General features: G+C 47.8%; 1 protein-coding gene across 1 annotated transcript in view; it reads right to left on the bottom strand.

Moving 5' to 3' along the window:
• Positions 1–762: 762 nt before the first annotated feature.
• The window catches only part of MAD1L1 (mitotic arrest deficient 1 like 1), a 377,764-nt gene continuing 354,442 nt past the window's right edge, over positions 763–24,084 (bottom strand). The window contains exon 18 of the mRNA XM_084271156.1: positions 763–1,810. Within this exon, the coding sequence (XP_084127282.1) occupies positions 1,652–1,810 (159 nt within the window). The 3' untranslated portion in view covers positions 763–1,651. The remainder of the gene's footprint in view (positions 1,811–24,084) is intronic.

Below are 24,084 nucleotides of genomic sequence, written 5' to 3'. Positions count from 1 at the left end.
AACTTATTAATTACTTCATTTCTCCTGCGAGGAGCCAGGAGAGAAATTTTCAGAGGCAGCCAGGATCCGCTATTGTGTTGGCGGAGCCGAGTGCGGCTGACGTCATGATTCATTTTCCCCATGACTGAGGAAGGCGACTCTCAGTGCCACGTTGCGCATATGAATCAGGCAGCGTTCCCCTGGCACAGCACGCCAGGCAATTCATCTTCCACCAGGACTTCTTCAAGCAGAAGAGAAAACGCCAAACTTTTTTGCTCCTGCTCTTCCCTGCAAACCCCACGGAGAGGAGGGCTGGGGAGATGGGGGCTGCAGAACCCCTTGGAGCACACGCCCCTCCACCTCGGATCCCATGGGTCTGTAGCAGCTATTGTCCATGCCTGGAGACACATTGGCAGGTGTCAGAGTGACTCCAGCATGCGTGGCCAGCCCTGCAGCACTTCTACCCTGCTCGCTCCTACCATCTCTCCGAGCTTAGGAAGAATGTCCCTGCTGATATCAAGAGGAAATCAATATACACAGAAGTTCATAACAAACTAATCTGGTTTACAGCAGGAATGAGACTTGCCTGGAAAAACTGAGCTAATGACGTCCTCCCTTCTCACAGCAGTACCAGCATCAGACCATTGATGGACACTTCGTTACCATGCTTTACATGTGTGAGAGCACAGGGGGAGCACAGTGTGTATCCCAAATAAAGGAGTCATACATCCAGTTTGGGAAGTGACACTTTATTCGTATGACAGAAGAGTGATATCCATTGTAACACAAAATGTCAGACTTTTGGGGGTGCTCCATCCTCCATGAGGGAAAGGAGGAGGGAGGCCCTCAGCAAGGTGAGTGGGTACCCACAGCCAGGGGTCAGGCAGCAGGCCGACGCCAGCCCCAGTGAACACACCCCAAAATGCTCCCTCCCACGTTCCTCAGTCCTGAGGTAACCAAGAGCTTCGGTGAGGAACAAATCCCACACAACTCAGAGGTGTCAACACAGGGATAGGGTCTTCAAATGGCCCCTTTGAATGCTTGGGCTTGTCTGCTGAGCGATGGCAGACTGGGGTAACTGGGTAATCTGAAAATAATTTCAACCCCGCTGTGCAGTGAGCTGTTTGCAAGAGCAGGAGGTACCCACAAAGAACCTGCTACTCATGACTGATACTTCCCCAGGTCTCTCTCCTCAGGGACCAAGCGCTTGGCTTCCTTTAGGAGAGGACAACCGTGGGGCAGGAAGCACCAGCCTCCCACAAGGTTCCTCTCTTTGCTGGGGCCCAGATTTGGGGGATTCTTTTGGGAAAAGCTGCAAACCGGTGATGCTGTGGTTCCTCAAACCATCCATTCCCACCATATATCCCACAGACATGCTGAGGCAGTCTGGGCAATGAGGACCACATTTCCCAGTTTCAAAAGTAAGGATTGGGTCTTGGCACTGGAAAGCCCTGGGATGGAGCTAGACATGCATTCTCACAGGAAGGAAATGATGGTTTTTCAGAGGAACTGTTGCAGTTTGGGACTCAGCACGAAAGGAAGGGGGAAGAAGGAATTCCCTGCAGAACAGAAGCAACCCAATGCCAGAAATTAAGGAGAGAATTTGTCCTTGCTACCTCAAGTGTCCTGCCCAGGAGTGCTCCACACCTGGCTGGTGACTGCTGGTGGGATGTTAAGCGATGGTCTGGCGGCTGAAGAGGTCGAGGGTGAGGGCGCTGAGGAAGGCTGGGATGCTGTCCTGGCGAAGCAAGTGGAGTTCAATGAGCTCCCGGATGGTGCGTGAGAACTCGGTTTCTAGAAGCTGCATTTTTCCACCAGAGGAGCTGGAGGCCTGTCAGGAAAGAAGAACAAGCCCATTAATACCTCAGGGTTGGAATTCACCCCCAGTGACACAGGGGAGAGCCATCACCATGGCCCCAGAGCCTCCTTTGGCACAGATCTGCCTGTAATGGAGACATGTTCCCTGCTGCAGTGCAGGGCTTTGCACCCTGCAGCACTGGGCTGTTGCTGAGCGCTGTGTTCACACAGGACCCCTGCCTGAGCATCCCCTGGAGATAAATGGGGCAGTGAGGAGATATGGGGCTCAACCATGTTGGGAAGAGGCTGTCCAGAGGCCAGGTTCTGTTGCTGCTGCAGAACCGGGGTGCCCACAGTGCCCACCATCACCACCACCCTCCAGGTCTCAGGTGGCAGGAGGTACACACAAGGGCTTTCTCCCCCTAAAAACGTGTATCCCTGAAGTCATTCCACTTCTGTAGGAGAAAGCAGACCTGTTTCTAATTAACACAACTCCTTCCCCAACGAGCTGCTGATCTACCCCGCATCCCTGAAGTGTTTCTGGATGTTTAAATCAGCCCGGCAGCGCATAGCCGAGAGCTCCAGAGGAATTATTCCAGCGATGCTCTCATGAAAATAAGGAAACTCAACATGTGGGAAGACATTACAAATCTCCTGTAACATATAAAACAAGCAAAAAAGAAAAGCTAAATGCAAGAGAAATACAGAATGCTCGAAGCCTCTCCTGCCCCCGGAGGCACGAAAGCTGCTTGTTTATTAATAAACAGCAAAAACATCACAGAGCAAATGCTAATTTTTTTCCCCCTGTCATTTTCCTCTTCAAAATGCCCCCGTTCCTAATTGCTCTCCAGCTCTGCTCCCCCTCAGAGCTGAGATGGGGCAGCGAGGGCAGAGCCAGGCAAAGCCAGCATCCCCCCCAGTCAGGGTGGGCAGCCCCCCACCCCAGCGCAGTGATGCCTGGAGGCAGAGCATTGCCATGGGAAGGAGGAAACATGGGTTTACCTGCTGGAAAGAAGGGAAGCGATAACCGCTGAGAGCCCTGGGGAACCTGCTAGTTCCTGATTTCATGTTCTCAGTAGCCTGGATACATTTGATTATGAACTTTTCATGTACGTGTCACTTTAGATTGCAAAGAGCATGAGGTACCGTGGATGCCCCCCGTCACCCCTGAGCCAGGCAGGGAATCTAAACAAGGTTTCCACATGGAAAAGTAAATTAGCTTTTGTTTAAACCTCCTCCACTTCAGCTTGGTTGTTTTTCAGCAACTCCAAAGGATGTTCAAGGCTTTAATCCCCTGCTTACCAGAGCTACCCAACTTGCTTTCTGCACATCCGATGTACCACTGGGTCAGATTAAAGAGGCAAAGCGGGAAGAAGGAAGAGATGGCAGATGAAGGAGGCAGCTGGAGGCACAGGGATGGACGTTCATCCGCTGCCTGCGGAAAGCACGAGGAGCTGGGTGCTGTGAAAGCAGTACAGGTTTTGTTTTGCAGTTTCCCCCCCTGCCTTCCCAGATTTGTCTGATGGGAAGCGCCAGTTTTGGAGGAAGGTCCGAGCATTATGAATGCACCACTTGTGTCTCCAAAGTCAGCGCTGGATTGGATTCCTGTAAAATGGGAATTCGAGCTCTGTATGAAATACACACTGCCTCCTTCACAGATTTAAAACACTCTTTGGGCACAGAATTAATTTTCTAAGAATTTACAAGTAAATCCATTAATTGGTTTACTAGTTTAATTAATTAAAGCAAGTTCCTTCAGAAATTTAGCATCCAGTGCCAGACCATTTACTTGTGGTTTATGATCTCAGAAACAGAGTAACAGAAACGTTTTAAATTCCCCCCCCTACTTTGAGCTCGCTGGCGTCGCGGGTGAAGGCTGCCTTTGAATTATTCCTTCTTTTTTATGAGATTAACGGTAATTTCTCCCTATTATTCCTCAAAACCAAAGTTTCCTCCTTCAGCAGAGGCAGAAGGATAGCATTCAGAGAAAGTTATGTGAACAAATACGAGCTTCTGAGAAGACTCTGATTTCCCATTGCGTTCAACGGGCTTCTCTCGGTTGTTGAATGGTCATGAGAGGCATTGTCCTCCCCACCATTGTCTCCCTCTGCCCAGGAATTCAAACCAAAACAAATCAAATAAACTCAAAAAAACCCCATCCAAAGCTTCCAAAACCCAGACATCTCACCCAGATTTCCTGTGATCTCTTCTGCAAGGGGAACAAGGCAAGAAGGCAGCCACTCGGAAAAAAGGCAATTCCTCTCTGCCGGGAGATGTTTACATGCTAACTTTGAGGATGGATGCACTTGCAGTTCAGTTCATTCAATCTCACACTGCTTTAAAAGAAGAAAATTTAGAAACTTTTCTTTTTTTTTTTTTTCCCTGGGAGTGTTTTAAAAATTGCCATTACTGTTACCTTTCTTATTATTTGTTTTTATTGCTTTTTTTTTCCCTTCTTCACCCATCTGTTCATAACCTCGCAGAGACTGGGATATACAGATAGATTTGTTGCTTTGAGTTCAACAGCAGGAGTACCTCTGCAGTGTGTGCTTTCCAAATAAAGTGATTATAGGAAATAATAGCAATATGTTTCCATTAATTCACAGGATTACTTTTCAAGTGCTGGTCTGTGCCCTGCCTGGTGCACCCGGTGAGCTGCAGGCAGAGAGGGAAGCGCCGGGGTGGGTGGCGTGGGAGAGAGCAGGGGATCATGACAAGGTGAGGGGGATGTGGAAGGGTGTGAGGGTGAGAGGAGGGAGGGGATGCTCTGCTAAATGAATGCTGCAGGCTCTGGTTGTTTCATGCCAGCTTGGATCAATGCAGAGTATCCCCACAACCCTGGCTTGGAAGAACAGATTTATGAAAGATACAAAGCTGCAGTTTCCAGAGGTTCAGAGCTGTACAGGTGCTTAAGTCCTCATCACAGTCCATGGCTAGGACCCCCTCCCTTTATTTTTAATCAATTTTTTCAATTTTAAAAAAATTAACCCTCGCCCCCCCCCCCCCCAAACACAAACCCTCCTGGACACAGCCCCTGCTCACAAGAACTTGCATGTAACTATTCATGACACACTCCTTGCAATGCAATCTCCATTCACCCTGAGGATGCATCCCCAGGAATTCCAAGTTTAGATGGATCAGAAAACCATGCAAGCCCAACTAGGAAGAAAATATGAAGCTGAGGAACCCAAACCAAGTGTCCCTGATCCACAGGGACAGTCCATGAGTGGGAATGGGGCAAGAGACACCAGAGGAAATTCAAACCCAGCCCTAACCCGCACCAATATGTGGAAGAACTTTTTCACAGTGAGAGTGATAGAGCCCTGGGACAGGGTGCCCAGGGGGGTGTGGAATCTCCTTCTCTGAAGATATTCCAGACCCATCTGGACATTGACCTGTGCAACCTGTCCTAGGGATTGGACTCAATGATCTCTGGAGGTCCCTTCCAACCCCTACAACTCTGTGAGTCTGAATCTGTAACCTCTCTGCACCCAACACTATTGACATGTCCTACTCAGAGCCATGTTGTTATGGTGTGTTGGTGCTTTTAAAGACAAGTGGGAAAGAAAAAGCATGGAGATTTAGAGTCAGACCAAATACACAGGACAAAGGGAAAAGCTGAGCCCCCATCCACCCTGCAGTCAGTGCATACAGGAGTCAATACAAGTGAAGAATTTGGGGACCACCATCACACTTCACTCCCCTTTTCCCCACCACACCAAGCCAGCCAAATGCAGAGCCCCACCAGAGATGCAAACATCCCCCCAATCCCCCACACCCCCAGCTTTCCCAAGCAGAGAGCAGCCCAGGATGCTGAAGCTAAATACTCTGAGAATATCATCTCTCAGGTACTCTCCACACAGACTTATATTGGTTTCTTCTAATTCACGGAAAAAAAAAAATCTGCCTTCCTCACTAAACTACCGAGATTCAGGTCTATGTTATGTTTTATTCAGATCTCAAATACTTGCAAAAGGAAAGATTCCAGCTTTCACTAAGCTCTGTTGCCAGTTCAGTCTGATTTAAAGCCTATCGGGACCTTTTCTAGAAAAGCAATGGAAATCAATCTGTGCCCCGTGTTACTGCACACTCGCTTCTGCTGGGGGTGTGTGTGTGTGCAAATCCTGCCATGGATTGGAAGGGTGACCCCTCGTTTTTCTCCTCACAGGCTGTGCTACCCCACAGATTTCTCTGTCCTGTAAAACACAGGGTACCAGGTCTGTTTACCACATGGAGACATCAGCTTGCTGGAGCTGCTCCTGGATCCGCTCAGGGAAAGAAGCTGTTAGTACAATTGTTTTTCCATGAGAATCAAGATCAGCTGCCGCCTGCCAGAAGGAAACATCATAAATCTTCCTCTTAACCCTGGAAATGGGTAAATTATTCAAGCTTTAGAGTTTAGATATACATATAAAAGTCTCTCAAATAACTACCAGCGTGGTTGAAAAGCGAGCTCTTCTCTCCCACAGGGACCATCTCAGGAAGGAGCGGACAACGCAGAAGATGTGCAGGAGCTGTAGGCAGTCCTGACCAGCTCTGCTGTGGGGGATGGACCTGCAGCTGGCCAGGCCGGGCTGGTAATGCCACAATGTATGGACTATAAAGGAGGCTCAAGAGGCTCACACACAAGAAAGCACAACTGCTTTTGGGGATGTGATCCATGCAGGACATGTGCTTCTGCATCTTCAAACAACAGCCCTCGAGTGACAGAGGTGTAGTTTGCAAATGGCTCTTGGCAAGCTTTCAATGGCGATGATGGAGCTTTGTGCCAGGCACAGGAGACGAGAGTTGTGGCTCAGCTTGGGAACCACAACTCACACACCTCAAATTGAGGAAGGGTGAAGTCCAGGACTTCAGCAGGGACACCAGAGTGGCTTCCCATCCCTTGGCGCCGTCACAAGCCTTTGCTTTGGAGGTGCTGCTTGGCCATGCTCCACAGTAGATGGCACTTTTCAAGGCTAAGATCTATTAGGGGTCAAAAGGAGCAAGTGAATCGTTGCCCAGTGACATTTACCTAGTGAATGTATCATGGAGGCTCCATCTCATCTGCTATGCTCTTCCCATAAATCACTGTCTGTGCTGCATCCCTGTGCCCAACTGCTCTGAATACACACGGCAAACAGACTTGTGTGTGCCGAGGGAAGGGGCAACACAGCTTCGCACCCGAGGCTCCATGCAGAGCTTCTCCCTGCTCTATTTGGGTCCACAGGCCTCTGGTGTTATGGACCACGCTGTGGCCCTGCTCTCCTCTCCCTGCCCCAGTTCTCACTGCCATTTCCCTTTTCCTTGAGGTGTTTCCCACCCACCCACCCTGAAGCCTATCCTGACATGGGTTACCTCTCCACCAGACTGGCAATTTGCCTTCATCATTCAAATCCCTCAGACCTCCTCTTTGTGTGGGACACTCACCCCCTCTTCCCTAAAACCTTTCCCCAGCAGCAGAAGTCCTCAAGGTCGGTTGTGCTGCCTGATCACTTCCCAAAACCTCCACAGTCCAATCGCTGTGCACCACAGACTCTTGGGCATGCTGGTGGTCCTGAGAGCCCCTTACCTCCCTCCGACACCTTCCCCGCGGTACCCACTGCCTACCCCAACACCCATTAATACACACAAACCCCATCATAGCCCAACAAACCTATTGGAAAACATCTTTTAAGAAGCTGCTGGCTCTGACCTTTAAATGAGAAAATCCTTTTGTTTCTGCCTCTTGCCTTGGATGCCGAGATTTTTCTAAATGTCAAAGGCCTCCTTGTCCACATGTGGATGCTGAGGGGGGATGCACAGATGCTGAGTGGGCTGCCATCCTTTTCCAAGGTCTACAAAGCTGATAGATCATCGCTACTAGTCACACCAAGCACAGACACAGCCAAAAAACCAGAGTGGTTAGCAAATACCCAGGGAAAGCACACATGTGTGTGTGCACACATGCGTGTGCAAACCTCCTGCTGAAGTTACAGCAACCCAGACACAAGGTTCTGAGATCTAATTGCTCAAACTTGGCTCTCTCGGGTGATGATATCATTATGAAAATCCCCCAATTGAGTTACGCCTCACCAATCAATCTCTCCTAAGCATCACGCGCTGCTCAAATACCAGGTCCCCAGGTAGCCACTAAATCACTTTAATTAGAGGCTGTTCATTTAAAATTAGAGAAATATTAAAAAAAAAAAAACCAACACCCGAAAAAACAACCCAAACAAATTGTACCACAACATGTGCTTACGGCTGGAAATATTTATGAGGTTATTTAGCAAACTGTTTACTGGTTTCCTTCTTTTTTTGTGGTAACGGGCAGGCTTCAGGCTTTTCTCAAGGCTGAACTGGGGTTGTTCAGCCTTGAGCAAAGAAGACTGAGAGGGGACCTGATCAATGTTTATAAATATCTCAAGTGTGGGATTCAGGGGGAAATGTGCAGCCCCTTTCAGTGGTCTGTGGGGACAGGACAAGGGGAGATGGCTTCAAGTTGGAGCATTGGAAGTTCCACACCAATATGGGGAAAAAATTCTTCCTGGTGAGGGTGACAGAGCCCTGGGACAGGCTGCCCGGGGGGGGTGTGGAGTCTCCTTCTCTGGAGATATTCCAGCCCCATCTGGATGCTGACCTGTGTGACCTGTCCTAGGGACCCTGCTTTGGCAGGGGATTGGACCCGATGAGCTCTGGAGGTCCCTTCCAACCCCTACGACTCTGTGATTCTGTGATTCAGCCAGCCTGACAGGATGCTTGCACGATGTAGCTCTCGCAGGATGCGCAACTCTCCATCAATCAAGTCACCCACCTTTCACAAATGACCATTCCTTGTCTGCAGCAAAGTTTCTCCCCCCTTTAATATCCTCTTTGTAACCCAAAAGGGGAAGAGTACTTCTTTATAATAATTGCTTCTTGCCGAGACCTCTGACCTCCGTGTCACCAGCTGGCTGTATAAAGTGAATTTACGAGGCAGAGAGGGATGGATGCCTGTAAAGGGCCTTCCAGGAAATGTAATGAAAAAGCTACTTTTAGCTGCTGAGCAAAGAAAAGCAAGCGCCTGGCAATGCCAAGAAGAAAATTGAAAGCTGGGGTGGGATAAGCGAGAAAGAGCCCTGCGTGCACTGGGATTTATAGCAAACATTTCCTTTCTCTCTTTCTTATTATTCAACATTGAGATGAACCACAGTCCCACAGCGTCTTCTGGGCAAGAGGTCAGCTCCCGTCCTTCCATCTTCATCAGAAACAAGACCCAGGTACTATGCGCACGAGAAATAAGATGGGGTCCTGGATTCTGCACCAGCTTAGCAGCAGGGAATTACAGAATCACAGGGGCTGGAAGGGGCTTCAAGAGCTCATCGGGTCCAACCCCACTGTCAATGCACTGTCCCTAGGACAGGTCACACAGGTCAGCATCCAGATGGATCTGGAATATCTCGAGAGAAGGAGACTCCAGAGTCTCCAGGAATACTGCAGAGACAGGCATTTCTCCCTACAGCTACATGTTTTGATCTGAGCTCTTCCTGCAGCCAACATAAAAAGATGAAATATACAAAAAAAGAAGGAGCAGAGGCATGTGCTGCTGGAGCATCTGCACCCCTCTGGATGAGGGAAACAAAGTGGTGTTAATCCTGGGGGACGATGCTCTGTGCAAGTGGAGGGCAAGTCAGCATCTTCTCTCCAAAGGTTTCTCCTACAGGTTAATGCCCTTTAGACTGTCAAATGCGATGCCATGAAAATAAGATCAAAGGCTGTACAATGAGGGAAGCGTATTTTTTTGATTCGCACTATTACTATTTTATATCTGAATATTCCTATAGAGCTTTTCATCCTGGAAGACAGGTCTTTGAACTGCTGTGATTTCACCTATCGCTGAGGAGCAACCCCCGGGGTAAAATGTGACAGCTATTATCAGGGTGCATTAATGTTACTCAACAGTTCGGGACAGACAGAGACAAATATATCCAATTTAAATCACAGGTTTGAAGAACTACTGCTCAGTGTGGATTAATACCCGTGCATTTGCCAAAAGTGCTTTGAGACTTTTAAAGGACAAGTAGTGAGACTAAAATTCCCCATCTCATCTGTCGGATGCATTCAGCCTCCCACCATCACAATGTAAATTGAACATTGGTATTGTCAAAGATGGGAGAGGGTAAGGTAAATGATTAACCTGTAGCACCCTCTTTTGCACCCAGAGATACTGATGGGCATCTCCAAACCAACCATCAAGGAGATTCCCCCCTGCAGTGATTTATTGAGGTGACACCCAGAAACGCTTCAGCTGAGTATGAGACTAAATCACAGCAGACTGTCCACGTCACAAAGGAAGGGACATTGTCCACTCTGAACTAACAGTGGCAGCTGGAGGTAGCTTGAGATCCTAAATCACAACTGGACTGCTAAATAACACTCACTGCCAGGAATGCTCATGGACATAAACCATTATGGAGTGTAGTTGAGAGCAAGGCACAGGGCTCACAGAATCTTTCCAACCCATCCTACAGAATTCCAATCTGTGAAACAAAGCCTTTAAAGCCAATACCTCACTATAAGGCTCAGGATCTTTACATATCAGTGTCTCTCCTTGACATACGGGGAAGCCATGCTGACCCCCTCAGCCACAGGTATCTCTGACCAACACTGAAGATCATCAGAAAAAGCAGCCAAACACACATTATCCCAACTGCTGTCACAACCACGTGCTGCAGAGCTGGACCGCTCCAGCACCCAGGCTGCAGCTTTCCAACCATCTGCGAGGTGACCGTATTGGACTGGTCAAGCTGTGGAGTGAGTAGTTAACAAGCATTAACAACATCTACCCCATGTGTTCTGTCTAGTAAAATGCCAACCCATCTGTCTGTAACATTAGCAGCTCCATAGAAGCCATATGCAGGAGAGACATAAATTAGGGAGAGAAAAATCTCCCGTTACTCTCTCTGAATGACTTAGCAGCCGCAGCCTGCAATGCTAGGGACTGGGTGTTGGTGAAGATCAGCTTTCCCAGCCAAACCCCAGCCTCACGTAGCTCTCCAGCCTTGCCATCCAGAGGCAGTTCCTGGTCTGTGCCTGGTCCTCAATGGAAGTGGTGGCTTGGGACAAAGGGAAAAGCAGGGGTACGATTCAAACCACAGGTCCCACAACCAGGAGACCCAGCGGCAGACAGACCTTGAAGGAGATACTTGAAGGAGGGAGACCTTGAGCAGTACCTCCCTTAGGGGAGATATAAGGGACTAGTAACTGAACCTGGCACACCCAAATACCTCGTTTAGACAGGGGACTGATCTCATTAACCAGCCAACTTGCTTATCACATCCCTCTCCAACTGCTTTGCTGGGAGGAGAGCTGGAAGCAACAGAGGACAGAGAACCAAGAATATGTAGTTTCTGGAACATGAAAAGGAAGCACCTAGGGGAGAAATGCAATAAAAAAACCCAACCCAACCTAAACCAAACCAACCCAACCCAAACCAACCCAACCAAACCATTTGTGTGGGCTTTAATTAAGATGGCCAGGTTCCTAAAGCGGGGGGGCACTCCACTTGTGAACTGCAGCTGTGAGCATAAGACCAAAAAGAGAACATGAGCAGCTAAGTGTGCAAACCCCTCTATCTACAAGAGACAGCTAAAAGCACGGTGAATTTTGATGGCAACTTTTTGCAAGCTGCCGTGTTGCCTGGGTGATATGCATCTGCTCCCCAGAGCAAACCACTGCTCACCAACAGGCAGAACTTGCTGGAGCCTTCACCACTCCCTGAGTCACGGCAGGCACGTGCCGTTCCTCTGCTCAGCTGCTTCTGCATCCTCCTGCCAGGGAGCTCTCTTTTCCCTTCTCTGAATTACAGCAAACAAGCAGGAAAAATTTAAGGCTCACCCTCAGTGACACAGGGTGCAAATAAGTCATACAGATTCCAGGACTCACCTGCTGCCAACTGGAAAGCTGCCCCTCGTTTGGGACCTGGACATCTCGTTTTGGGTGGGTGAGAATGTGCCAGAATGGTAAAATTAGCAGATTGCACATGCCTGTGAGGCACGTCTCACCGGACTGACTGCTACTCTGCAGCACACCAGTGTGTGATTAATACATCTATCTTCCTCCTCCTCATCTTCCTGATATCCTTCTGGAAGTCTTGTCATGAGCAGGGCGGACAGAAGGCTAAAGAACCAAAGAAGAAAACTCTGTGGCCAATAATGGCTCAACAGACCATGAGTGATCAACCTAACGCCAAGCAGACAATTAGACCTTAGATATGTGGCTGAAGGGTGGGACAGTATATGGAGCATGCCTGTTCCTGGCTCATTGAGTCTGCAAGGCTTGTGGGGGAAGGAGTAACAGATGGACCTGATGGCAGATTACAGCTGAAATTCTCACCATGTTTATTCATTGCCTTCTTCTAGTTCTTGTTTGTCATAGTCTGGCACCCCAGGCTCAAATGCTGGTTTAAGCTTTACATCAAGGAGATTGGTGACACGTGTTAGCCACCTCTGCACAGAGCCAGTGCTCTGCATTATGGTCAGTGCTATGGGGACCGAAGCCACCACTCAACCAGGAGTGAGGAGAACTGGTTAATAATCACCTCTTCCTATGGGACCTGGAGACTTGCTTCATAGTTATCATCTGCTAAAGTGGAATTCCAGGGTTGGCTTTGGGAATAACATTAGTTGCTGCTGCAACATCAATAACCAGATTTCAGAATCTCAGTGTGAATTGAGGAAGGTGCTTTTATTGCTCTTGCTCTTTTTTATTCTGCTGGCTCGCATTTTCTTCGTCTTTCTTCATCTGAAATCGCTATCATCAGCACGCCCGTCAGCAGGACCAAAGTAAGCGCGAGTTGTCACTCCCCAGAACATCAAAAGATGGAAAGTAAAGCTGATTTTGAACAGGCAAAACGTTTTTCTGGTGTCTTCAAGAGTGACTTTTAACCCTTCAAAGCCCACAGCCCCCTGTGGAGAAGCACATTTCTCATACTGCCTCTACAGCCAGAAGTGAAGATTTACACCGGTGGAGAAGATGTCACTTCACAAATGTCACCATTCCTTGCTCAACTTCAAGACTTTTGAGTGCGTGGAGCTGGTGGTCACCAGGAGCTTTATCTGTTGAGTTACTCAGCCAGACTGGTGGGTCCACGGGTGGGAAAACCTGAAGACCAAGATAGTCAGGAAGCCAATCGCTTGCCCTGTGCAGGTTGGGCATGTTCTGCTTCCAGGAAATAGTATTTTCTTGGGAAGCCCAGAGTGAACCAAAGAATCGTGGGACTCCTCCTTCCTCAAGCAGATCTGGTCTCACCGTTAAGAAGGAAGCCCATGGCAAGAGACAGAGGTTGCTGCTAAGGAGTGAATAAATAGGAAGCTTTCAGTATTCAGTGAAAAAGGAAAAGAAATTCCACTGAGGCCCTCGAGGGGACACTCAGACCTTTGGGCTACGATGCATTTGCTGAAAGCTTCTGCTCCTGCTCCCTGTGCTGTCATTTGGCACTAACCTCCTGAAGAACATGGCAAGACAGCGCTGCTGGTTCTCATGTCTGGATGAACATGCTCCTCTTCCCGTAGGGAAAAGGAGAAGTTTTCTGTTTAGTGAGTGCACCATGTTCGAGCAACCTCCGAGGAATCTGCCTCAGGCCCTGGCCCTCCCCATCTGACACACGTCTGACTGGTTGTCTCTTCCTGCTGGTGTTCTCCCACTGATGTGCTGCCATCCGCCAGTCAGCTCCTTTCACTGGAGGTGCAGGGGGGGGGAGGAAAGATTTATGCAGACACCATGTATGCAATTATGAAAACAGAAGACAAGACACCCGGATATCACACAAATTGATGCATTTTTGCTGGCAGGCTTTTTGCATGATCCAGGAACAGCTGTCATGCTCCAGCCTCTCTCATCTGAGCTCCGCTACCACTTCAGCATCCTTCCACATCCTTTAAGAGGGCTTTCTTCACTTCCCTTGTGCAGCTTGCTCCAGATGCCACAGCAAAGCAGGCAGTAGCATGGGATGCAAAAGGGAGGGAGCGTGATTGGTTTTCGGAGCAGCATTAAAACGTAATGCTCACTTCTGTAGGCAAGATGCTGCTAATTAGCAATGACCTCGAGGCAACCAAGCTGCTCAACCAGCAAGCTCTCCCACTCTTGAGCTCTTTAAAATTTGCCCTTTTCCTGTGCCAAGTCTTTCAGCAATCTTCCCTGAAGCCCAACAGTGCTCTGCAGAGACGCTCGTATGCTGTCCGCTGTCCGTTGCCTTCCAGAGACAGGTGATGGTGGGGAGTTGCACAGCAAAGGCCAACTCAAAGAGCTTGGGCTTTGTATCTTCTCCAAACACGTCCCCTGCTCTGCATAACACTAAGAGAAGGAAAGGAAAGGACGTGCCTGCAAGTTTCCCTGCCAGATCAGCTCCCACAGTGAACTCTGCAGCCTGGGAGCCTGTTGCTCCCCTCATCCTCCTGCTTTTCATGGCTCCACGCTTAGGTTTGCTTTTGTAAATAGATTTAACCTTTCTAAAATTAACAGCAGAATAGAAGTTCTTTTGGCAGAAAATCAGCTTTAGAAAGATGGAGAAATATAACATTTTCCAAACATTTGAAAACTGCAGACTCCAGATATGTGTTAGTCTCTCCAGTGCATGCTGTTTTTGCTCATTATTCTGAATGTTAATACATTAATAGATCCTCTCCTGATTAACGGCTGCACTAGGCTCTCTTTCTAGGAACACATATGGTTCCTTCTTGCCACAATATTGGAATAGAGAGCCAAAATATTTAAACAGTGGCACTAATAAAAGATTATATCCCCCCTCCCCACCATCCCAGTGTAAATAACTAAGGCTGGAGCCAGCCCTTAGCTCTAAACACTTCTTATCTTTCAAAAAGTTCTTAATCAAGTCTGGACATACTGGCTGAGGCCCATCTGAAGTAATTGGGCTGTCTGTGGTTACGACACCACAGCAAATAAAGGCACTAACATTGCCTCACAGAATCACAAGGTTGGAAAAGCCCTTTTAGATCATCAAGTCCAACTGTTCCTGTGCTATGCTAAACCATATCCCTAAGTACCTCATCTACCTTTTTTTTTAAACACGTCACCCTGCATCTGGCTGAAAGAAGCACAGACTAGTTGGGCATGTAAAGAATCTGGGCTTTTAAACCTCGGTGGGTATGGGCACAGGCTGTTTCTACCTGCAGATCCAGCACGCTGCATGAGAGGAACTGGAATGCATTATACTTCCCCCACGCCCCTGTGAGGTTAAAGCACTGCCCTCAGTTAGGATGGTTTTGAGGGGTACCAAAGGCCTCTCTCCCAGCTGCTGAGGACATGGGGATTACCCAGCTCACAGCCCACAGGGAATGGTGAAAAATTCTGGTAGAGGGTATTGGGCCTGTCTTGAGTCATAGGTCAATGTGAACTGCCAAAAAGATCTGGTCCTCCCTCAATTGTCCCATGCCACGCCATGCCCTCTCCTCTTGCCATAAATTCTGCACTAATCCCACCTGCCTAATGCCCTCAGCTCCTGGGATTGACAGCATTTTCCACCTGTGCTGCTTGCCTTGTGGCTGATTGCTCCTAGAATCATAGAATCACAGACTGGTCTGGGTTGGAAGGGACTCCAAGGATCATAGAGTTCTAACCCCCTGCCACAGGCAGGGCCACCAACCTCCAGAACTGGCTCTACACAAGGTTGCCCAGGGCCCCATTCAACCTGTTCCTCCTGGCTAAGAATGACACAACCCCACCGAAAGCAAACCCTGGATATTTAAATAAACCCAACCCACCAAGCTTTTTATCTTTCAAGGAGCGAGACCTGCAAGGTGAGGGGCTCCAGGTTTGTACTCCAGAAAACATTTATCACTACAGAACTGAAACATGGTGTGAAAATAAAAGCTCTTGAAACCTGCTTTCACACATTCCCCAGCGCGCCCAGAGGTGTTCCTGCTATGATACACCTAACAATGCTCTTGAGAATTGTTTTCACAAGCTAAAAATGCAAACAAAACAGCAAAAGAGTCAAGAAGTATTTCTTCAAGTGCCTCAAATCTGGGCTATTTGTGTTCTAAATATGCTGTAGAAATAGTGTTAAAATATAGTAAGATGTTACAGAAGGCCACGGGGAAAAAAAAATCCTCAGCAAACAGTAAGTGCTGTAACACAGAGCACGTCCTGACTAAGTTGGCAGGTTTATTTTAGATCACTGACCTCTGTTCTGCTCAACCAGCCTGTATTTTACAACTCAATTTACATTTGTTTGTGCACCTGTAAAGGTACATGAGATACTTGCATTCTTTCTTGTGTTAAAAAAACCCACACAGAAAGCAGAAGATGCAGATGAGAAAACAAGCGGATGAGCTTCCTTGGAGGTTTCATAGACAAAGATGTCTAAATGAAGTAATTTAAAACCAGAAAGAATCTTGCAAACAAAGTGCTTCTACGCATCGTGTTTCACTTGCTTGTTTTCAACTTCATTTGAAAAGAAAAAGCCTCAGAGGGAACCAAACCACTTTAGCTGCTTCTTTCTCATTCCTGACATCCTCTGGAGAACTTCCCCAGCCTCCTTCCCTACCAGTTACACACCAAACTTTCCAGAACAAGCAAGTCTACAGCAATGAGGAGAACTAAAAACATTAGCTAGTCATTGCTTGTCACACCTCTGAAGAGTTGGGAAGCACCAGCACCACCTGAGGCTGAGAGAGAAGAAGAAATGGGCTTCCTACACCTGCAAGGCACCACAGAACCATGCAGAGGGCTCGGCGCTTGAGTCCCCTTTGCCTCCTTTGCTGCAGAAACCAGAACTGTCTCAAACCACGGGGCTGGAAGGGAACATGTGAGATGTGGGATTAATAACATTTTGCAACAAACCTATCATAAATTCCATGTCAGGGTGTAGAAAGGGGATGCTCAAAATAAAGCCAGCAGCGATGCAGAGAGGCACCTGCAGCCATCCCACACCGGCTGCGGGCGCAGTCCCGGAGCGAAGGCTCAGCCTGCCTCGGGAAGGGCACTTCAGCGTGCAGAGAGCTGTTGGAGCCCAACAACCAACCCATTCATGCCCCTGACTGCTCCATTCAGGACAAGCTGACGCATCCTTCCCACAACAGAACCCTGCAAATGACTTTATTTAAGCAGGAAAACAGATTTGTGTTGTTTCTGAAGGCAAATGAATCTAGCTTTGGCTGCAGAGGGCTGAGCTGTGCTTCTCTCAGTGCCAATAAAAGCATCGGGATTGCGGAGGAGACTTAAGAGACTGTGTTTGCTTTCAGTCTCTCATGGATTGTATCTGAGCAGAAAAAAGGGCTCACACAGCACAAGGGATTAGGCTGCAACTGCAGAAGAGGTTCAACACTTTCGAGGCTGTTTCTCTCAAGTTCTCAATGAATTATTTTGAATTTGGCTAAAGACATCCCACAGTTTACTGGTCTGCAGTGAGAGCAGGGCATCCTGGGGAAGGGATAGGGAAGCAGAACATTTCTCAGGCTGATCAAGGAAGATGCTATTTGTTCCTGTTTTGGCAATTTTTAGCATGTCTGGGGTCCCACCTGTGGCCAAGCTCTGCCTAGAGATGCTCACAGGGGTGGTTCTGTGCTGGAGGTTCCTGCCTGTGTGGTCCAAACACACAAAAGGGCAACGGGCAAAGAGGTCCCCAGAGAAACGACATAAAGGGTCACACAACGGGCTGGCAGAGGAGCCCTGGATAGCTCCTGCAAGTCAGAGAATCACAGACTGGTCTGTGTTGGAAAGGACCCCAAGGATCACAGAGCTCCAACCCCCTGCCACAGGCAGGGCCACCAACCTCCAGAACTGGCTCTACACAAGGTTGCCCAGGTCCCCATCCAACCTGGCCATGAACACCCCCAGGGATGGGGAACTCACCACATCTCTGAGCAGCCTGTTCCAGCCCCTCACCACTCTCTCTGTAAAGAACTTCCCCCTAATAACTAATCTAACCATTCCCCCTTGTCCTGCCAGTGTCTACCCTTTTAAAAATTTGATTGCCCTCCTCTTTCTCTGCTCCCTTCAGGGACTGGAAGGCTGCAATGAGGTTCCCCTGCAGCCTTCTCTTCTCCAGGCTGAACAAGCCCAGCTCCCTCAGCCTCTCTTTGTAATCCTCCAGAAACACCCAGGCTCCACATCCATGCAGCCAGGGAACCTCTGCCGCTAAGGTACGAATGCAGAGGCAGATGGAAGGAGTTCATTCTTCAGCTGCCATGCTGGGATGCCCAGTTCTTTACATTTCAGTGCCCAGTTCTTTAACCTCAACGCTCCACTGATGTTATTTCCTGTACAGAATTATATCTACACATCTATGGATGCATCCACAACATATACATTGTGTACATCAGAGGTGACCTTTATGTTCATTCACGTGGATGCTATACTAGTGGGCTAGCTGGGAGGCCGAAGTCATTAAGATACAGCCTTACCTAAAGTTCCTTATGAATTATTTGTGAGCTATTTCCTTACTTATTTTGTTATAATACTCCCACATCCTCACCAACCAGTAAAAATAGCTGAACAGTGAATACATATTTCGGAAGTCTGTTTTGCCTGTTTTCCTTTTGTGCAGCAGCTGCTGTTGCCATGCTGGTGTTGCTATGTTTTCCCTTTTCTTTCTTTTCCTTAAGAAGGGGAAAAGAAAATCTATTCCCTAAACGTGGTAGGCTCAGTTCATGGAACAAAACACCCAAGGTAGAGCCTGGAGGAATACAAAGCAATTCGGCTGGAAGAGCATAGTATATAGTGTCCTGCTGTCACTAATAGACACATTCTTATCTTTCTGAAAGAGTTAATGAAACTATAAATACTATTTGGATTGAGTATCCCAAAGCTTCAGGTAAAGATCATTAAAAAAAGAGTATTGAAAGTATCTTAGAAGGCAGGTAGTGAAAGACAAAAGTCCACATGGAATTAAAACTTAATATGGAGACAGGGGAAAAAACGCTTTCAAAGAAGAGATGTGGCCAAGTCTCATCTGACAGCTAAGACAATGAAGTTGCTCAAGCTTGTTGAAACAGTCCTGAAAGCTTGACACCTAAAATCTGGCTCTATGGGACAGTCCTGAGGAACGCTCATGCTCTTTACAAAGGTCACAGGGCCAAGGTGCATAATTTGACCCTGGTCTCAGGTTGCCACCTTCTATCTCTGGTCCCAGTTTGCTGAACTGGGGCTGGGGCTCAGCAATTAATCTCTAGGAAGATGTTGCTTTGGGTTGCCCATCCTTCCTTTGCCTCTCAGTTCCAGAGGAACTTTAATGATCCTTCCATCCTTGGTCTCCTGCCAACATCCATGGAAGTCTGGGGAGGAGAGTGGCAACATGATGACAAGAACTGGTAGTTTTAGCCCAGTGATTGATGACTTAGGAGATCAAAAAAACCATATGAGATGGCATAATGACAGATGGGTCAGGAGTGAGAAGAACTGTGAGGACCAGGAGGACCTGTGAAATTTGGGTCACTGGGCAACACTACAGCAGAAGAAATTCAGTACAGCCAAGTGCAGTGTATTGCATGTTGTTCTGCCAATTTAAAGGACTCTTAGCACACTGATGGGTTCAGAAATGATGTAAGCTCTCAGAATAAAAAGCCAAGTGCCACTGTGGCCAGCTAAAAGACATCTTCTCAGTGTACAGTGTCATTCAAAACAGCAAGTAAGATGTCAAAATAAAATGTGTTTAAATAATAATAAAAGAAAGGCTGGAAGGACCATGTCATGTTTTTATACAAGTTGAGAGCATGTCCTCTTCTCCAAGTGAGTCAGCCCCGGTGAATTCAGTACAAAGTGAGGGCAAAAGATAAATTAAGTTTCCCTTGTTTGAGGTGTGTGCTGTGTAACCTGCCTCTTTCCTCTGAAGATCTCCATCACTGACTGTATCCCTGGGTCACCGGGAGAGACATTAAAGGCTGGAACAATTTACGGCAGAATTAAGAAGACCAACAGTAAACACAGTGAATGCTGAGCAGGATGCTATGCTAGAAATGAGACTTCCAGTATTTCAGGTACTCTTCAGCTATTACCCTCCTCGACTGAGCTGGGGGTCACAAAACACAGCAGGATGACAATGATCCTTTCTGCGGTATCCCTGCAGTAGCTGCTGCTTTTCTGCATGGAAAACCATTGTTTCCTTAAGTAAAAAAACCCCAAGCCCCCACTAGCACAGGGCATACGTGCTACTAACCATAAGGTTAAATCACAGCACCATCAAAACCAGTTCTGCTGTTCACCGTCCATTGCTCCTGCCTTTACTGGCATCCCATCAGCCTCCAGCTCCAGGGTCTGCCAAACACCATCTCTCCTTCATCAAGCCACCACCTATTAGGACCACCACTTCCAGCCTCACCAAAGATATTATACAGAGCTACACAGTCCTATGATGGAGATCTGGGAGTCAGGAAGCTTCCGACTCTATTCCTCACTTTAGGTCCCAGCATGAACTACACAAGCAGCATCATTTCTCTACATCTCAATATCCTCACCCTCTACTAGAACTAATAACAACTCCTCCACCGAGCAGGCCTGCTGTGAGAATCAATTGGTATTTGTAAAGGCCTTTGAGAATTGTAAGGCACAGCCTGTATGTGAAAATTATTGATATGATTCATTACTAGGCATTCACACTCTATTTATACAACTCCCAGTCTATTACTAAATATTATGTCCATTTGAATATTGAAATCACTGCTGCTAATAATTCCTGCTAATGTTACACTGGTCTTTTGGAGGTGGCTTTTTTGACTTGAATGGGAGAATTGTGGAGGCAGTGAAAAAGGGAACAAATGCCACAAGAGGAATTAAAAAGAGGACAACAGCTCTGTGCAGGCTTCATGGAAAACAATAAAAAACCCATTTAAGAAGTAACTTACCTGACTCCGCTTCCCCTGCTCTTTGTGTCTCACCTGAATTTGTATGAAAATCTGATCTCCATTAGCATGGTGGCATCGGGCTGCGAGATGGAAATGAGCAAACCCGAGCACATTGTGTCTCTCCTTGCAAGCTGGCCTGAGTGACGCCTGCGCCTTCTCTCCACGACCAGTCTCCTTTGTGGGGAGCGAGGATGCTCCACCCAAACCACCCCTCTCCTGAACCCTCAATCCCCAACTCCGACATCCTCTGCACCTGCCATTTACTTTGCCGTGCTCCTGAAAGCAGCGCAATCTGGGACTACTCAAAACCCCCCTCTGTTTCTGAGAAGCGAGAGCATATGTCTATACATTATATATTTATTCACACACTGAGGCATGTTCCCACTCCTGAGACACACACGGTATGTTCCGACTTTCTCACTCCAGCATGTTTTGCAAATCTGCTCTCCACCCCCTCTATTCCCTCGTTTCGCTTTATCCGGAGCTTGTTTAAGGGAAATGCTGCTTACTGTAAGCTGGGAACGTTAACGGCAGGTCAACAGACCATTTATTAAGAAGCAGCTGTGGGAGAGGGAGCGATGGGGCACAGCTATTTTCCTGGCTCAGCTCCTTTTCCTTCCAGTTGGAATATTTATTTCCTCACTGTGATCTTTCCACTCACTCTTTGCGCTGACAAAACGCTGCCAATATCTGCAGCGCAGGAACTCAAGGACAATCGATATTTCACTTGCATCAAATACAATGATTTCTATTTCTTTGGGTTGGGTTTTTTTTTTGTTTTGTTTTATTTTCAAAGCTCAACATTTTGCAATTAAACCTCTCAAGACACAGGGAAAGTTGAGGTGAAGATTCTTTTGTGAAAGGCAGGGAGGGAGCAGCCCAGAAGTAGAAACCAGAGCAAACCAGCAGCAAAGCCAATAGAAATATGCTGCATCGTTTCTTCTTTTTAATACATTTTTTACGAGAAGTGAGATCTTTGATTACATTTTTGATTAGGAGAGACAGGCATTGCCCTGCCCAATGCACAGTTAGAGGGAAAGGAGCCTTTCATGTTCATAGATATCAGACATCAAAACAGCCATTCCCAACTCTTAAAAGGATCAGACAAAACTGCAGCTCAAACTGTGCCAGGGACTTTGGTGCAGGCAGGTTCCCAGTGGAAGGCAGTCTCTGAGCCCTAAGATATCATGTGGATGCTGACGCTCCTGTTGAGCATGGGGAGGAACATGGGGAATTTCTCCCAGGGAAATCCAAGACCACTGAAAGGGTATTCCAGGATAAGAAGACTAAGAGCCATGACAGCCAGGCTGCAGGGGGAGCTGCCAAAAAAATGCTCCTAGTAGTAAGGAAAGAGTTGCTGCTCCATCAGAGGGTCTAGGTACGACAGCTCAGTGGGGAAAGCAACCAGCAGAGCATGAACAATAGCAGGAGTTTTACTTACATTAAAAAGAGGTCACAGCTTCCCCTCTTCTCCTTCCTAAAGACTGATGGACAGTACTGGACCTCCCAAACATGCTGATGCCCACTTGAAAGTCAAGGATGCTGACAACCAGCTCTGCTGTGCAATGCAACTGGTCTCCATCTTTAGAGCTGCAGTCTCCCATGTGGCCTCCTTGCTTTAGAGGTCACCTTGATTCACTGATAACCTACAATGGTTGAATCGTGTGAACAAGAGATTAGAGTTCTGATCTTGCACGGCTCCAGGTGAATACTAACAGTGGCGGCTCAGTGTCCCAGCTCATCCCTTACCAGCACTGCAATGACCCTTCATTTGGCTGTGGGATTTGCAAAATCTCAATGGCTGGAACGAGACAGGATAGCAAATCAACCTATCAATTCATTCAGAGTTTAGCTCAGCCTGGACTCAGACACCTTCTCCTGTCGCAGCTCGCCAGCGCTGCATTACAGAACCAAACACCTGACCATTTTACAAGGTCCATAGCAGGGGCTGCCTATGCTGGTGGTAAATACGATGACCTTCTTACCAGAATTTGGCTCAGTGGTACAAACAGATGTCCTGGAAGCACTGGCTGCACCTGAATTGACTTGGATGCTCACTCAGACACCTGAACCTTCTCCATGTATCCCCAGTGCCGAATGCTGATCCTTGACCATAACGTGGACTTGCTGGTGCAGAGGCAGTTGTATCTCACTGTGCACAGTCTTACCACCAACCAGCCTGTTTCTAATCTCTCTTTACAGAGGAGTGTCCTTCAAAGTGTTGCAGAACCACCTCACCTCTGCCATCACCTCCCATCTCCCCTCCAACTCAGGGAATCACATAGGGATAGCACTGGGACTGTGCAGCCACCAATGCCAGGAACACCATCTAGTCTGTCCAGCCTCTGTCTGTGGCCTCCATCCTTGGCTGGCCCAAAGACCTGGCACCAGTGATCCAAATGGCATTAAGCTGATTCCACCTTAGACCAATAATAACCAGCTTTGTGATGGACAACTGTTCCTGCTCCCAAGGCTTTATGCTCTTTTTCCCACCTAATACAGCACTAACATCAGACCAAGGGAGTCTGGGAGATGCCTACAACTCTCTCTCAACAGTACGTTGACACCCAGCCCTACATTAAAAATGAGCACAGCCATCACTCAGACAGTGAGTGCCTGGTAAGAGAAGCGCTTGAATGAAACACAGCTGGCTCCAGCTCAGCCTGGACATTGCAGAGGGGCTGTTGGCAGCGAGAGGATCTGCCAGAATATTCAACCCCATCTTCCACCAAAGTGCCATTTCTACCTGGGAGATGAATAGAACTTATTTCCTTCAGCACACACCGCTGCTACTGACACGCACCGGATGCTGCCGCGAACGCCACCTCCCCAGTTCACACCAGCCTTTTCCCTCTGATGTAGGCTGGATCAGGAGGGGTATAACTCACATGCATGCTACTCAGCGGGATCACCTTGCAACAGCTTGTCCACTTAGCACAGAGGCGGGTGAGAAGGTGCTGTACTCCAGCACCGTGCTGTATTGGCTGCTATTAAACAGCAGATACGCTGCCATTGATTTCAGTTAGATTTTCCTTCCTAGCAAAGGCTCCAGAAATACTTCACCCAAAGCCTGAAGTGCCTCTGAACACACACCCTCCTTGTTTTCTATTGTTTATCGACACGTTCAGTATCTCTCAGAGCAGGAGACAGACTGGAGGAATGCTGACTTCCATTCCCCCCACCCAACTCACCAGTGGGATCAGAGTAGCAATGGGCATGTGGCCGTTCTGTCGCTGCAGCAGCATTTTCCTCTATGAGGCGTGTGGACCTCTCGTTGTGTCTGAGGCTTTGATTTCATAGCTGCACCAACTCGATGACACCACCAATTGTTATTCTTTAATCTCCAACAAACAACAGTGAGCTGCTGAAGCTGCCAGCACAGCCCCATGCAGTGCCTAGCTGCATGGTGGGAGAAAAGTACAATTGCACCAACATTTTGACATGAATAACAATGAGGTAGGTAATTTTTCTAGGAATGCTTTCCTGTAAAGCAGCCTTTAGAAAAATG

The sequence above is a fragment of the Gallinula chloropus genome, assembly GCF_964237585.1.
Source record: "Gallinula chloropus genome assembly, chromosome: 15".
Classification (NCBI taxonomy): Eukaryota; Metazoa; Chordata; class Aves; order Gruiformes; family Rallidae; genus Gallinula; species Gallinula chloropus.
The sequence above is the reverse complement of the archived record's forward strand: the minus strand, read 5'-3'. Positions and strand labels throughout refer to the sequence as shown.